General features: G+C 38.5%; 3 protein-coding genes across 5 annotated transcripts; 1 reads left to right on the forward strand and 2 right to left on the reverse strand.

Annotated features, from left to right (window-relative positions):
- Window positions 1-53: 53 nt before the first annotated feature.
- LOC145911611 (uncharacterized) lies at window positions 54-2,707 on the reverse strand. Of its 2 annotated transcripts, XM_082999009.1 has the most exons (7): window positions 2,611-2,707; window positions 2,344-2,537; window positions 2,117-2,276; window positions 1,707-1,884; window positions 1,398-1,552; window positions 1,236-1,321; window positions 1,058-1,173 (listed from the first exon to the last, which is right to left on the reverse strand). In XM_082999009.1, exons 1-7 carry the CDS (start codon window positions 2,671-2,673, stop codon window positions 1,170-1,172), a joined length of 840 nt encoding a protein of 279 aa, XP_082855135.1. In that variant the 5' UTR covers window positions 2,674-2,707; the 3' UTR covers window positions 1,058-1,169. The 2 variants fall into 2 exon arrangements, with proteins under 2 accessions (XP_082855134.1, XP_082855135.1); XM_082999008.1 differs by having other exon boundaries at window positions 54-1,321.
- Window positions 2,708-3,377: 670 nt separating this feature from the next.
- On the reverse strand, window positions 3,378-5,924 carry LOC145912459 (uncharacterized). 2 transcript variants are annotated; one of them, XM_082999925.1, is made up of 6 exons: window positions 5,848-5,924; window positions 5,595-5,788; window positions 5,363-5,522; window positions 4,783-4,954; window positions 4,534-4,691; window positions 3,378-4,091 (listed from the first exon to the last, which is right to left on the reverse strand). In XM_082999925.1, the coding sequence occupies exons 1-6, from the start codon at window positions 5,905-5,907 to the stop codon at window positions 3,753-3,755; spliced, it is 1,083 nt and encodes a 360-aa protein (XP_082856051.1). In that variant the 5' UTR covers window positions 5,908-5,924; the 3' UTR covers window positions 3,378-3,752. The 2 variants fall into 2 exon arrangements, with proteins under 2 accessions (XP_082856051.1, XP_082856052.1); XM_082999926.1 differs by having other exon boundaries at window positions 3,959-4,415.
- A 983-nt stretch (window positions 5,925-6,907) lies between these two features.
- LOC145911856 (adhesion G-protein coupled receptor G7-like) lies at window positions 6,908-13,519 on the forward strand. Its single transcript, XM_082999298.1, has 17 exons — window positions 6,908-7,565; window positions 8,175-8,291; window positions 8,924-9,043; window positions 9,215-9,303; window positions 9,607-9,768; window positions 9,833-9,915; window positions 10,199-10,311; window positions 10,372-10,530; window positions 10,740-10,924; window positions 11,071-11,223; window positions 11,282-11,388; window positions 11,446-11,662; window positions 12,081-12,217; window positions 12,290-12,416; window positions 12,635-12,800; window positions 12,951-13,059; window positions 13,392-13,519. Exons 1-17 carry the CDS (start codon window positions 6,908-6,910, stop codon window positions 13,477-13,479), a joined length of 2,790 nt encoding a protein of 929 aa, XP_082855424.1. The 3' UTR covers window positions 13,480-13,519.
- The last annotated feature ends 2,018 nt before the right edge of the window (window positions 13,520-15,537 follow it).

Here is a 15,537-nt window from a genome sequence, read left to right on the forward strand (position 1 = left end):
TCTGTCTGTACAGCTGAGACCGTTGGTTATTTTTATAAACCAATGTGCCATTGTCATGCAAATGTCAGTCGTCCGTATAAAAGTTATGAAAATACCCCCATTTAGTGCACTTTTCAAGAGGTGATATTAATAAACCTCAATTGTCTTCTAGGGGTCACCTTTTGGTCACGCAACTCGCTAGATTATGCAATATTTAACCCAAATGCTTTATATTAAAATGTAAGAAAGCAGGTTATTTTCATCGTCTTGCAGTATAACACCATTTGGTCACAAAACCTTTCAGTTTGGTTGGTTCCGATTGCTTTATTTACAACATTCCGTCAAGTATAAAATTATCAAAAAAACATTTGTTTGCCAGTTTGTTAAACGTAAAAGCATGGAAGGCGATTGACTCTCTTAGCATGTTATCGCTGACTCCCTAGCAGGTGATATACACCAAGCACATTTTCATGCATATATATGTAAGCAAATTCAAGTGCAGAAGACTGAAACAAAAACTCAAGATTTTCCGCTACAGGAGATAATGCCGCTGTTGCTTGCTCGCGCGCAACAGTTGTCAAATCTCTAAAAGCAGTGCGCACAGATGAAATGCTAAGGGATAATTAGAATAAACGTGAATTTACATATTTTAATTAGGAAAGCAGTTTGCAGCATGGGCCAATTTTGTACGAAAGGCTACGATTGTTACGTAAATAAACACACGTATATTTATGTAACTGATTAAATTGGTGAATTTACTTGGCCAGCCATAAACCCCTTTTTTACTTGATAGTCTAGAGCACATTTCAATTTTTTTTTGAACAGTCCAATTTTTTAAAGATTATTTTGACGATTTTGCTATATTCACGAGCATGTGGCAAACGTTAATTAAAAATTGTTTGGCGCAATAAAAAATTCAATTTGAGTGATCATGTACAGAAAAATAGTTTTACTACTTTTTGCTTTCATTCCTCATTGCCAGGGTGTTAATTCAAATACCGTTTTTGTTTTCTGACACGGCACGTTTACGATGAACTGTTACAGTTGTGGCGCACCACAGTACGGATGTTACCAGTTTACGGAGGGCAACCCGCAATCTTGGTAAGTATACAAGAAGAATCAACGGCGAAACAATGCTAAACAGCATACTGAGTCCGAAGATGCAATAATATCCAAATGTTTTACGTGGATCATCTGTTAATATTATAACAGCGACCGGTGTGAAACTGACAAAATATACAGCGGCAAGTACGCACATTGGTTTCAGTGTATAGTCAAAGCAAGTCAACTTTGTGTGATTTTTTGGGCGTTCTGATTCCGGTGTCATGTCCTGCAGTTGAGTCTGGTATTTTCAATAAAAAGCAAATAATACGCTAAAAGGTTTGGCCAAACATACCAGTCGCCGGGCATGAACTCACCTTATTGCAAGCCCATCGCATTGCAGATGCCACTTTTATATACTCAAGGTAGGTAAGAACCAGTATTATAATCGTCACAATCCCGAAGGCGATGCATAAACTGGCCAATACTCGAAGATAAGAGTTAGACATTGGTGGTATGAATTTCGAGCAATCTGTTGAATGATTTGCAATTCATTCTGTTAAATAAATGCATTAAAACTTGTTCTGTTACCAACACGCACATGTTCTTGTCACTGTTTATAATTCAAGCCACATTGGCGATACCACTTTTAAGATTTTTAAGCATCAAAAAAATCTTTTGCAAACCAGTGTTATTTGTGGGAATGTTGTACGAATAGGAATTGATTTGGATGTATCTTGTTCCACACAAACAGTTCCAGCGACTACAGGCGGCCAAACACAAAGAAATTGGCAATATCCAAGAAATTGTTGTTGTTACTATTGTATAGCGTCTCTTGTGTTCCATGGACTGACGCCGCGATACCTATAATTGTTCAACAATCTGGGACTAGTGTGTCTGCTAGTGTAAAAGCTAACACAGTGCCACTCAACAGCTGCACTGACGAGACCTTACAGGTCGAAACAGTGCGTGTAAACACCCTGTCTGCAGCTTTGCAATCTGGGTTTTAACGAACACATTGGGTTATTCTTTTTGGACATAAAATTGCTTCATATTCTCGCCCGCCTTAAACGACTTTAAACGAAACGCATCATACCTTTCGAAGATTAAAGTGTTCAGTTACTACAGGGGCCCAGAAGAAGCAACTAATGTACATTCCATAGGTTAGATTGGCCACGTTAGCGCTGTTGGCTACGTAAAGCGTACACAACAGAGCAACTCGAAACGTCCACCACCAATCCACCGCTTTGCAGTTGCTATTAAAAATACCAGAACCAATTATTTTGTGTTAAGTTTTCAGCAGCTAGAACTCCATGAACTTACTTGCAATGATCGTCGCAATTTATTTCCGTCTTTTGTTCAAATTCAACAATAAACTGAATCCAGGAATATAGTGAACTAAAACCGAACGCAATGTTCGCCACCAACATGCTGAGTACAGGTATATAGATGTTGTTCTTGCCGAGTTTATGCCACCGTAAAGCAATCGCCACAAGAATAATACTGTTCTCTGCAGTCTGCAAGCAATAGAACACAAATTATTACGTCATTAATTACTAAGACCAACCTAAAACAGACTTTTGTTTATACCTCAATGAAGGGAATAACAGCAAAGGCTGTGTATTCTTTTGTGGAACTGTTGTTGTTCGACATTGCACTGAAGGTGATAGCACAACTGCAACCACTGCTTCACGTATGTTTGTTCTAAAGCGGCGTATCGAAAGAGCTTTTCATTATAAACCAAAGATTGGTTAAGGAAGTACTTGAAGCGAGGAAATTTTGTCTCTACAGCTATTGTTTCAGCACCAGGCCCTTTTGGAGCTTTCTATATCAGTAAATAGCATTGTTATGGTAATAAACCGTGACGTGACTGGCGAAACGGACCACGCGTAACTTATATACAACTAATATATACAGCAAATGCTTCATAAACCTTCAACTGCTAAAATCCGTCTTTCTTTGTCACCGTTCTGTACACGTTTCGGTCACGGTTTATTGATTTGTAGTTGTTCATTTTATGTATTGTTTTTACATTGTGATATGTACAAGAAAGTCAAAAACAAGTAAAATACAAGAATCTACGTTATTTAAAGTACGCCCATCAACTGTTTTAAAGTTTTGACTACTTCAACTTAATTTAAAAGTTGCTAATAGGTCATTATAATGGTAATAAGTATATATATTTTTTAGATTAATCTCTGGTAAAATTGTTACGCAGTGTAACACAAGCGAAAATGGTCATTCAGACAACTGGAATTAGCCTGTTTTCCTAGATGGTACCGACGAATCTGTCCTGTCTTGTCGGGTATCCAAAATAACTTACAAAGAGTGATGGACGTTCACAGTCAGCGCGACCTTTTATTTAAAATTACACATGAATGGTAAAATTACACAGTGCAACACAATTGAGTTCATATATATAACGAACGAGTATTTATAAAATCAGCATTTTTTAGCAATCCACGCGGTTGGAATGCAAACAGAGAACCAAAGCTGGAAAGATCGCGAGTTTAAGTATTTTAACATCAACATCGCAAGCATGCATCACATTAACTTAATCAAGAAACACATGGCTGGCCAGACAGGAGATGGCAACATGTTACGTAAATTGCAAATACCAGTGTTATCCTAACATGCAATGACAACAAAATGTAATTCGTTTGCTCCCTATTAATGTCAGTAATTTCAATACATTCCCATTTGTGTTAATTTTACCAATGGTTTTTAAAATTCTAGTTTCTTTCAGTGTCAGTGGAGTTATGATGCACTGAGACAGTTGTGGCACACCACAAAACAGATATCACCAGTTTACGGAGGGCAACCCGCAAACTTGGTAAGTATACGAGAAGAATCAACGGCGAAACGATGCTAAACAGCATACTGAGAGAGTAGCTGCAGAAGGCCAAAGGTTTCCCTGGCACGTCAATGAGTATTATAACGGTGACCGGTATGAAACTAACGAAATACACAACGGCAAGTGCAAACATCGGTTTTAGTGTGTAGTCGAAGCAAGTTAACTTTGTGTGACTTTTCGGCAATTCAGGTTCATTGTTCGTGTCCAGTTGGTAAACCTGATACGTGCAATAAAAAACATTGATCCCGTGTATTGTAACCATGAATTGTCCTTGTCACAATTAGTGGATTTGACCCAGTCGAGCCCCGTTGATCCAATAAGGGGCCAGACATTTACCAGGAAAACCAGAAAGGTCACAGCATTACCGATTTTTCCTTTCGAAAATTGTGATGACATTTTCAGGAAATAATCAGGCCCGTTATTTTTTAGGCCCTGGCCTGGGTAACCACGGTTCGTTACTAAAGGTTGGCATTAGGACAAGCACTGTATACGTGTTTTCTTTTTTTGAGAAAGTTACTTCCAGTACCGTTGTGTTAATAATCTGGCAACAATTTAAAAAATCATAAAACTGCAGATTCCGTGCAAAGAAATTACCTGTTGATATCACTTATACAAATATCGCAAAAATAAGAAGAAATTTTCCGTTCACACGGCATTACCTCCGTTTTAGCCAATCGCATGGCAGAAGTCAGTTTTAAGTACTCTCTACAGGTTGCAGCAAAGAAGGAAATCGTCAAAATTCCGCAAACGAAGCACAAGCTCATCATTACTTGAAGGTAACTGTTGGACATTGGTGGCATGAACTCGGAACAACCTTCTAAATGATTTACAATGGGAAGTAATTTCGTACCTCCATTACGGGCATTCAATCTTAGTTTGCTTGCCAACGTACATATGTTTTTACCAACCTGTCTGGTTATTGTAGGCATAAGGAAATTTTTCGCTTTGTCGTGTTCCACACAAACAGTTCCAACGAAAAAACGTAGCAGCCAAACACAAAGAAATTGGCAATATCCAAGAAAGTGATGTTGCCACTATTGCTTGGCGTCTCTTGTATTTAATAGACTTGTTCCTTGATGTCTGCAACGTTAAAAAGTTGTTGATAAACCGTCAGACATGTAAATAAACGAACAAGCTAAATCACTTTCTGGTGAAGGTACATTTAATGGTTTATTAATCTTTAGCTGCATTCTTGGTCTACCGTCAGACAAAATAGGAGAAACAGAGAAATTTAAGAATACAAATCAATTGAAATCGGACGTAAATAAAGGTTGGTTTAGAAACTAGTGGCTTGAAACCTTTTAAAACCTTTGATCGAAAACATATTAGCATCAAACATAAATGAGGGTCGTTCCTGCAAAACATTTGCGATATGCATGGACTGACACAGCATATGCATATCCAAACAGCATATTTACATAAAATTCCACATTTTGGGTTTAAACTTATTGTTTTGCCCGTCCTTGATGACGCAAAAGAATATTTTACCTTTCGAAGATTAAAGTGTTCCGTTACCACAGGGGCCCAGAAGAAGCAACTAATGTACATTCCATAGGTTAGATTCGCCACGTTGGCGCTGTTGGCAACGTAAAGCGCACACATCAGAGCAACCCGAAACTCCCACCACCATTCGACTGGCTTGCAAGTGCTGCAAAATTTAAAATAAAGCATTTTGTGTATGGGTATGAGCAGTATATATATGCGGACTTGATGGACTTACCTGCAAGAAAGATCGCAATATAAATCCGTCTTTTGTTCAAACTTCAGACTTAACTGAAGCAAGGAATACAGTGTAGTAAAACCGAACGCAATGTTCGCCACCAACGTACTGAGCACAGGTATGTAGATGTTGTTCTTGCCAAGCTTATGCCATTGCAATGCAACCGCCATAAGAAATGTGGCGTTTTGTGTAATCTGTAATCCAATTTAAACGCATGTTCTCATTTAAAACTCAATACTGACTTTTGCCTTACCTGTAGTCCTGGTATTAAAGCGCAGACAGCGAATTTTGAAAGATCTTCGTTGATCTCCATTGCACTGATAAGACACGTACGACTGCAACACTTCCTTTACTGAACTAGTGAATCGAAAGTCTTGTGACGTCAGGGACAAAAGGAAGAAGGAAGTAAAAGTCATCAGCCTTTGAGGTCAATTGTCCAGACACCTGATGGCACTATGGCAGCATTTCAGGCAGAAATGAGCGCAGGCTTCAAAAATTGCCACGGTAATTGTCAACGGTATTTAGAGTGAACATCAATTAATGTTATTTGCCTGTAAAAGTTTCTTGCCATTATATGATTTTACTCTTATGTTTGTAACGGACCCTGTTGACCTACAAGAACGTTCGTCTTCGATGGTTATGGTATACGAGGAAAGCTTACAAATCATTCAAGCATGCCAAGCCGCTGTACAAACTATGTTGTGATGGCTGCGAGTAACATTAGTGTTGAACAGTTAACCGCCGAAAGATTCGTGTCAAAGACAAAAAATGATTCAATATAACATGAGCACACAAACGTATGGTGGATTAATGTTTTGTGCATGAAAACATCTCTGTATGAGATTTGCTTTACAGCCCAGCAAAAGTGACTTGTCCAGCACAAGAATTTATTCACGAAAATTTTGTCCCTGGGTAACTTGGAGAGCCTGAAAGTTTGCAATCCAGTTTCAAACACCTTTCTAGGATATTTTTTACGTTTCTAGTATTAGCCCAAACTCAGGTATGTTCGACGTTGTAAACAAATTTGATGACACAAAGCTTGGGAAACTGTTGCTGTTTAAATAGTGTCAAGTCCAACGTTCCTGACTCATAATAGCGTGACACTTGTTTGCTAAATTTTATGACAGAAACTCAAACAAACACGCGAGGCAAGGCATTTTGTGGCTTTAGGCGACACAAGTGCCGTATACTTTATTCAACGCTCGTGATAATCATTGACTAAGTTCGCACATATGCCTAAAGAAACCCCACGGCCCGAGAGAAGAAAATATTCTAGTGAGCAGGTTTCTCGAGGTCTGTTGGTGTAGAAAGTAATGCCACCAATTAAGTTGTTTTGTGTTGTGCTGGTACTTCTGGTTTGTGGTAACAATAAAACACTCGGAAATATCGATGTTAAAGACCTCGAGGAAAATTTAAATACTAAGAAAACCAGCGAAAGTTCTTATGTGCTGGTAGAGAAGAGTCAGTCAAATGACGAAACCAACACCCATCTAGTGGATACGAAAGCTGATTTTGTGGAAGACGATGAAGAAAGCGATGTTTTTAGAAATCTTGAACAGAAAATAGCGGAACAAGACAGAAAACTAGAGATCCTTGTCCAAAATGAGCTTCTTTGGGAAATGTACAGTGGTGCGGGTTCTGGCACTACAACAGACGAACCGACCACCATCACTTCTGCCGCAACAACTGCCGAAACTACTCCAGCGGACACCGCAACCCCAGCGAACACCACAACCCCAGGGAATACCACGACCCCAGCGAACACCACGCCCCAAGCTACCACGGCCCCAGAGACCACCACGATCCCAGAGACCACCACGACCCCAGCGAACACCACAACCCCGGAGAATACCACGATCCCAGCGAACACCACGTCCCAAGCTACCACGACCCAAGAGACCACCACGACCCCAGAGACCACTACTACTCCAGTGACCACTACTACTCCAATAGATCCGAATACTAGTACAGGTAAATTCGTGACAAAAATAAAAGCAGATTCCGCACAACGTTTTATATAAATTCATTAAAAAATTTTTGTTTAGCTCTTTTATTGTTTAAGTTTTAGCGGATGAGTAGGCGGCCATGTGCTCTAGATGGTTACTCATGAAGTACCACGAAGTAGAAAAGGTGGAGAACCACTGGTTTAAGGGGTTCACTGAGCAAATCGAAAAATTTCTTTGTCGCAGTTTTGTGTATAGTGTTGTAGCGGTAAATCTGTTGATTTATTTACGTCATGGACATAAAGTTGGGAATGTTGTAAATGTGACCTATGTGGTAGTGCCAGTTTATGTGAGTGCAAACTGGTCACGTTCCAATAAACTTTGGTTTCACCGACACTCGGTACTTGGACCGTGCAAACATTACGTTAATGTTTGCCACCACTGATGTGCGAAACCCTGTAGACATTTACGAGCCAACTGTAAAAACATCTACTTTGGCAAAGAGAGCCCAGGCTGTGTTGCGCAACAAGTGTTAACTGTCTGGAATTTTCACTGCGTTGTACCCAGTATACATACGGGGTTTTCTACTTTACTCATTCAAATTGTACATATTCAAATTACTAAAAACATTTTTTAGAACCTCAATGCCCAGACACTTGCATTGGATGTGCAGGTCCGTGCACATATGGCAACAGCGGATGCAAATGTCCCTGTATAGACGGATTTTCCCCGATCCCTGATGGCTGTGAGCCTGGTAATAAAACTACACCATTTCTTTCGTTTTCCTAAAATTGGTTCCTAATTACAGTAGCATTTGTGTACCTCCTATATGACGGTTAAATACGATACAAATAGGTTTATCCGGGCTCGGTTCATCTGGAATTTTATCTAATTCCTACAACGTCGCATTTTTTTTTGACGAAACACTTTGGATAGTTAACTTCTTTTTCCGGAATATGGTACGTTTCTTACATCTTGTAACTAGATAAATCCTACTTTAACCTTGAATTCGTTTGCTTGAAACCACTTTTCAGACAATTGTTTATTCATGACCATTGTTCTCTGCAACACTGTATAGCACCGACTCTCCGCCTTTATTACAGCGCGTTTTACGTGTACCAGTTAATTGGCCCAATGTTTTCGGGTTATCTGTGAAGGTTAGAAACACATGTTACAATTATTTTTCAAACGTTAGATTGCAAAGATGTTTTAGCTGCGCTTTTTACCGATCTACCACTAGACGCCAGCGGTCGCCTTGCAACAAACGTCCAGACAATTGGCAAACAATTTGTCGGATAAATACAATCTGGTTTAACGAGTTCTACTGTTTATGAACCAATCATTCTATTTGCTACATTTTAGTTGTTTTATATTCTTGCACTCCAGTAACATGCCTTGAAGCTACAGTGTCATATCCAAACGACAATGTGACAGTCATATTTCCAACCACTCAAGCCGGTTACTCAAGTCCATCTGAGACCAAGTGTGATGATGAGACACCAAATGGTAAGTCAAAACTCTATAAGGTAGTTTTTGTGAAAAACTGCAATAAGATACGTTCAATTTTGTTTAATATTAATACCAACGTGGTATACCATTGTACTACATGTTGCCTGAGATATACTATACAATACAACCCAAATGTTTAAATATTGCAATCAAACCTTTTAATTTCAGCTGGCAAAAGTTACGGAACGCGAGCGTGTAGCGTGGAAGGAGTTTGGCTCATCCCAGTTTGGCTCTCATCTTGTGGTGCAACTATAGAGGTACAGTACATATATATGATGAAATGCTACCCAAAACTTCGGTCACTATATTCGTACATAAGGGAAGGTACATACGTGTATACTTGAAGCAATGTATTTTGAAGCATACGTGAGGTTGTCTGATGATCTGTTAATATGTTTGTTCGTGACAATTTAGACTCTATGATTTTCTCAAAAATTATTTTTACATTTTTTACAGCTTTTGTGTTGTCCAATAACTATTTCTTTTTCCATGTGTTTGATATCATATCACTCATTTAACAAGTAAAATAAAGCCACAAATACGCACTTTTTATTCCCAAGAGTTTCGTCAACATCACGATCGATGATGACACCCAGCGTGAAGAAGTGGCGAACGATTTAGAAGTGATAACATCAAATCCTGCTGAGCTGCAAGCCGAGGATGTCACAGACGTGGTGGCGGTTCTTGACGAAGTGGTAAACACTACTACGTTAACTAAAGAGGTCAGAACTAATAACGCTATATTTCACTAAGTGGAGCGCTAGAAATTTTATATGTTTTTTGCAGACATCCAGTTCTGTTCTTGTCACAGTGAGCAACGTTCTCGAAATGCCTGAGGAAGAACTGCAAGCAAGCGATCAAACCGAACAGTAAGAATATTGGTGACATGACGCTAGAATAACTAAGTTTCCTCATTTTGTTAATTACGTCCCTTTGCGTGAAAATTTTGTGGTTATAAAGCCTACGTCTCTGGAGGCCTTTTGATACTATCAAGAACATTAGGTTTACAGGCTTCGCAGCCCAGGCATTGCAGCTTAGCTGGATCAGCCTATGTAGCTCAGTTAGTAGAACGTTGGGCTTGGTTAGCCCAGGGTCGTGAGACATATTAGTTAGTTTTCTTCGACGACGTAATTAGGTTTTAAATGATTCCAGATTGTTATCAACTTTGGATGAAGTTGGCGAAAAAGTGGAACTTGAGGAAGGGGAAGAATATCAGGAGGTTACAAGTAGTCTGGCCATGGCTGTGGTGAATCCAAACCGAAGCGGTAACGATTTGTTGATGAAATACCCTACATGGATAACTCATTTTGCAATCGCTTCTTCAGTTGCCGAGCAAGGAATTGGATACGAGGTGTTGTCGCTTTCAACCAATATGGAGCTCGGGTTCAGATCTGATCAGTTAAAAACATTCACTGGGAATCCGAACGCAAGCGACTCAACTTACATTAAAGTCCCTTTCGAAGCGAGCAAAAAGAGTTCCAGCAGTATGTCGCATTGCTTTTCTGGACACAAAAAACAAAAGTTGTGCTATTTTTTTAATCTATTCGGCACTGTACTGAAATGGTTTGTTTCGAATACTTAAACAAAACGTAATCTGTCAGAAGTACAGATACGCCACAAAACTTGGGTTCACAGAATACTGTTTTATTCTTTTTATGTCCTTGGTGAAAAGGTTGACGTTTGTTTGCTAAAGGTTTTCGAACCAGCTTTTACGCCATGCCCAACGATAAGCTGTTTAACTCTGGAAAGTCAGTTAAAGGTCGTGGAGCAAACCTGATATACACTTCCAATGTGGTTCTCTCGGCAACTGTTGTAGGATTGAACAACTCTATCAAAAACCTTCAGGATCCCGTCAAAATGAAGTTTACTCTTGCCAAGGTTTGTAACATGTGTGTTTCAAGCTAACGATATTTGACCAACACAATAAGATTCTGCATTCTTTTAGAAATAACTACTGTGGAAATTAACTGACACATTCAAATCGTAAGTAGAAGCTAATATAACAAACATTTATTTTACTGCAGCAAAATGGCTCAACGAAGTACAAGGTAAAAAATACCTACTGCGGATTTTGGGATGTGGATAAATGGTCAACTGAGGGATCAAAGATCGGATCAGTCGTTGGTGATTCTATCACATGCACTTTCGACCATCTTACCAACTTTGCAGCCTTGTTTGTACGGAACTATGTTATTGGCGTATTTTAATTTGTCAACGTTCTTTTTTATGCTTCAGAACAGCAACTACGCGGACTCTGAAGAAATAGATTTGATTACTCTAATTGGATGCAGCATCTCGAGTGCATGTCTAGTGCTGACCATTATTGTGTATTGCCTCGAAAGGTAAAATTTAAACAGGTAGTTAACTGAACTCCATTTGGCGTTCGCTTTGGTTTACAGGACGAAGAATATGAACAGACGTGCAGCTTTCCTATTGGTCAATCTCTCAACTTCGTTGTTAATGCTGAATCTCAGTCTGATCTTCAGTGGCCAGAATTTTGTCATGTATTCTCCCGAAGCTTGTCAGTCCATTGCTGTGTTGACACATTTTTTCATGATATCGTCGATGAGTTGGATGTTGGTGGAAGGCGTCAACCTCTTCATCCTGTTGGTGTTTGTAAGTACTGATAGCACATTTTACGGGAAAACGATTTCAAAAATTTGTTCCATGCTGTAAGTTGAGTATCGTTTGAAGCGAAGCATTTGTAACGATTTTGTTTAATGCCGTATTGGATAATTACCCCCCCCCCAAAAAAAAAACAGCAAGGACATTTACTGTTTTACAAACACTTTCTACTGCTTAAATATAAGTAACACTCCATATTTAACAAGGTCAGTAAATCGCCGCTTGCACTTATTACCCTTCCAAAAATAGATGTTTTAATTTGTTGTACCTTACATTAAAAATGACATAAAAACCAGTGCTTGTTGATGCTATGACAGACTCTCTTATTAGATTCTTATTAAAAGTGTTTGCTTAAGTCGTGAGTTCCACGAACCAAAGCAACTACAACCAACTTTTGTTTCTATTGCAGCCAATGTTTTCACGTGGAAATTTGGGCAGTCACAAACTATATTTTTCCGCATGCATTGTGGGCTGGCTCATACCTGCTGTGTTCGTGGCATGTGTCGTAGGCATCGATAACACTCTTTACATTCGTATTGACTACACGTGAGTAACATCAACACAAGCCCTGAAATCAGCAACAAATGGTTTCCAGGGTATCTGATATTCTGCTTGCAGGTGTTGGATTGTGGACGATTACATACTTTATCTTGCCGGGATTCCCCTAGTTGTGTTTATTGCTATAAACTTCGTGATGTACATTTTGATACTGTACCATGTGATGTGCAAGAAGAACCGAGCCAGAGTGAGTTTATTACATTGACTCAAGTGGTGTCGCTTTACAGTATTAAAGAAACCGTAACCATGCGGCAACGTTGCTTGATTTGAAAACATTAAAAAATCATTTCAAATCAAAATTAGTAGTTTAACATTATTAGAAAAAGTACAATGAAACATGCACTTTATTTTGTATTTTAGTAGTATTGCCTTACATACAATAAAATATTTTTGTTCCTTTTTTAGTCCAGCATTAGAAAACCACCTCGTCGTAACGTGATAATATCCTTGACCTTGTTCGTTACCATGGGTGGGACTTGGCTCTTTGCTGTCGCTCTCATCGTCACCGAACAAGAGCTTGTAGTCCTTAATGTTTTTGCGTATATCTTTGCTATTCTTAACTCACTGCAAGGTAGGTTTATTCAATCATATTTTTACACTTTTTTTTCTACTGATACAAACAAATATACGAGAAATCACACTCCTTATAAAATCATGTTCCTCATTTAAAACAGCTTATCAACAACTATGTAGAAGTATTTCAAAATGAACTGTTTGATAGGTGTGTTCATCTTCCTTCTGTACGTCATGCGGCGAAACGTACTTAAACGAGTGACGACAAGGCAGTGGAACAAGGCCATGGACACCATGAAATTCGTCAGTTCGTCAGTGTAAGTTTTGCCTCAGATTTGCATCGTTTATTTTAACAGGCTTGACTATGGATTTCACATTAGAAATCTCTCTTCTCCCGAACAAGTGGTTGTAGCAGTTTGCCTGAAGCACGAGCGCTTTTATCATTTTAGAATTTGTTATCTTTTGCTTCTGATTATAACAAGCTACTAAGTAGCTGAGCAGGCGGTATTTTCAATGCAAACAGCAGAAGAGTTGTTTGCTTTGGAACCAGCTTTACTGGCCGATCGGATACGCTATTTGTCACTCCTTAGGCATACATTTATGTGACTTGCGTTTACTCATGAAACTTATCACTCAATATGTCGATCAGATCAAGATTGCGAGAAAGTTCGACGAGAGTTCAAGAAACTGAAATGACTGAACTCAGATCCCGCCATAACTGGAGGAAAGTGATGTGAGGATTTTCGAAGAGAATTATCGTCATTTATACTGCTCCACGCCTAGTAAAAACTTTTGAAGATTAAAATTAGCCTTATTCAAGTGTTGCATTTGGGCGACATGACGATGTTTTCAAATATATAGAAGCATCATACAAAACTTGTGTCACATGGAGCTTCAATAAATATCAATGCAATGAATCCTACATGCAGTTCCTGTTTTCGTGTTTGTGATAAACTTCGCCCAATTGCTCATATTACCATTTGTTGTTTTAAGTATTACTTCTGATCACAATTTTACGCTGCAGGTTTCCTTCAAATATATCTTGTTTACAACATTGCTTTTCGCGCATTACCATATAATGTCGTCCAAGTAAATGTTAATGTATGTCATCTTTGTTTTTAACTTGATTGGCTCGAGATGTTGTTGCTTGCTGCCATTAAAAAATAAATAAAGTGTAGAAAATGTCGTCAGTGACTTAATTTGTGCAAAAAAGAAAAAAAAACAGTCGATGAAGTCTATGATTAACCAAACTATTTTAAATCAGGACAGCAAATCATTACATATTTCTATGTTACAAATAGAAGAACTTCGAATATATTCCTACAAAGTTTGTTTATTTTACTCCGTTTCTTATCAATTATTAAATCTTCAATACATAAGGACCGGCCAAGTCGAATTACTTTCTGTTTTTCCTTTGATAAGTGAAAGATAAAGCAATGACGAATATTGAAGTGGAACATGGAGCGAAGTGTCGCGTGTGTGGCTTAAACAAACATTTCGTGTTGAGCAACCACGCGGTCCTGATAAAGTTTTCGGTCACCGTGTAAAGTATGTGGAATTGTTTGTCTGTCTGTCTGAAATGTAAATGATGTTAGTAGTGGGGAATTTCAGAAAACAGATTTGAGAAACTAAAGCTTTCGCTACCTCTTGTCGTTGTGTAAACTGACTCGTGATATGGAAAGGTAGTTCTACTGATATCAACATAGGATTACGCATCTGTGCTACATTTTTTTGTCTGGAGAAGCTATTCAGTGTCGCATATAAACGATATTTGTATATATCTAATATATAATATCTCTATTTCTTTACTGAATACGTAACCCAACCCTAGCATTGTGTAATGAAACGATGCAATGTGTTTAAATTCCAGTTGGCACAATTTGGTTTTGGTGTATGGCTAATTCAGATGTGTTTCAATACCTAACGTCGTTTCAAAGATGAAAGTAGATTGGTTCATACTTTTTCGAAAACTACTTGCTTTGCTGCTTATTGGTAATAATTGATTGTTGATGTATTTGGTTACATCACACAGAGCAGAAAATTTACATGCGCTGAATAGGTGATACAGACTTTATCGAGCGCAGCTTACAGAAAATCAAAATATTGGACCAAAAGAGAATGGTTGGTGGAAACTGAAGGGCAACAAAACCAAATCACAGCATATGTGTTTGTGACCTTCGTATAGACAACTGACAGGGCACTACATACTTGCCATACCAACAACATACATAATAAACAGTGTAACGATGCTACGACAAACGAAACCGATGTCACTACATTCAATTACATTTTATGGGAGAGAAGCTTCGAAATGAGGCAAAACGCATTCGTGTAAAAGTGGACTGGGAAGCGTACGGTGGGAAATCTTTGGGAATGTCGTGTGTAGTCAATAATTGTAAAATCACAGAAACCATTGAGGCTGACACCACAATATATATTATATACTTTGTCACATTTTTGAGCAAAGCAGTTACACGATGAAAGGTAGCAATGTTATATTTAGTTCCTCAAAGGAAGCATGAAAATTTAGAATTGTTACATTGGCCAAGCAGAGAAAAATGCAGTTGTAAAGCAAAAGAAACCTTACCATGGGACAACAATACAGACATACCGTAGCCACACAGAAAAAAATTCAACCACACAAAAAAGTGCATCCTGATGTTCTCTTGGTTGAGGAGACTTTCACATGATTATTAGCACATTTATAAATGTGCACCAATCCTCTTAAAATTCTTGAATCTTACAATTTTTTTTCTTCTGAATAATAGAAGCACAATGAGTTAATGCAAAGATAC

Source organism: Ascidia mentula, chromosome 8 (genome assembly GCF_947561715.1).
Source record: "Ascidia mentula chromosome 8, kaAscMent1.1, whole genome shotgun sequence".
In the NCBI taxonomy this organism is placed as follows: domain Eukaryota; kingdom Metazoa; phylum Chordata; class Ascidiacea; order Phlebobranchia; family Ascidiidae; genus Ascidia; species Ascidia mentula.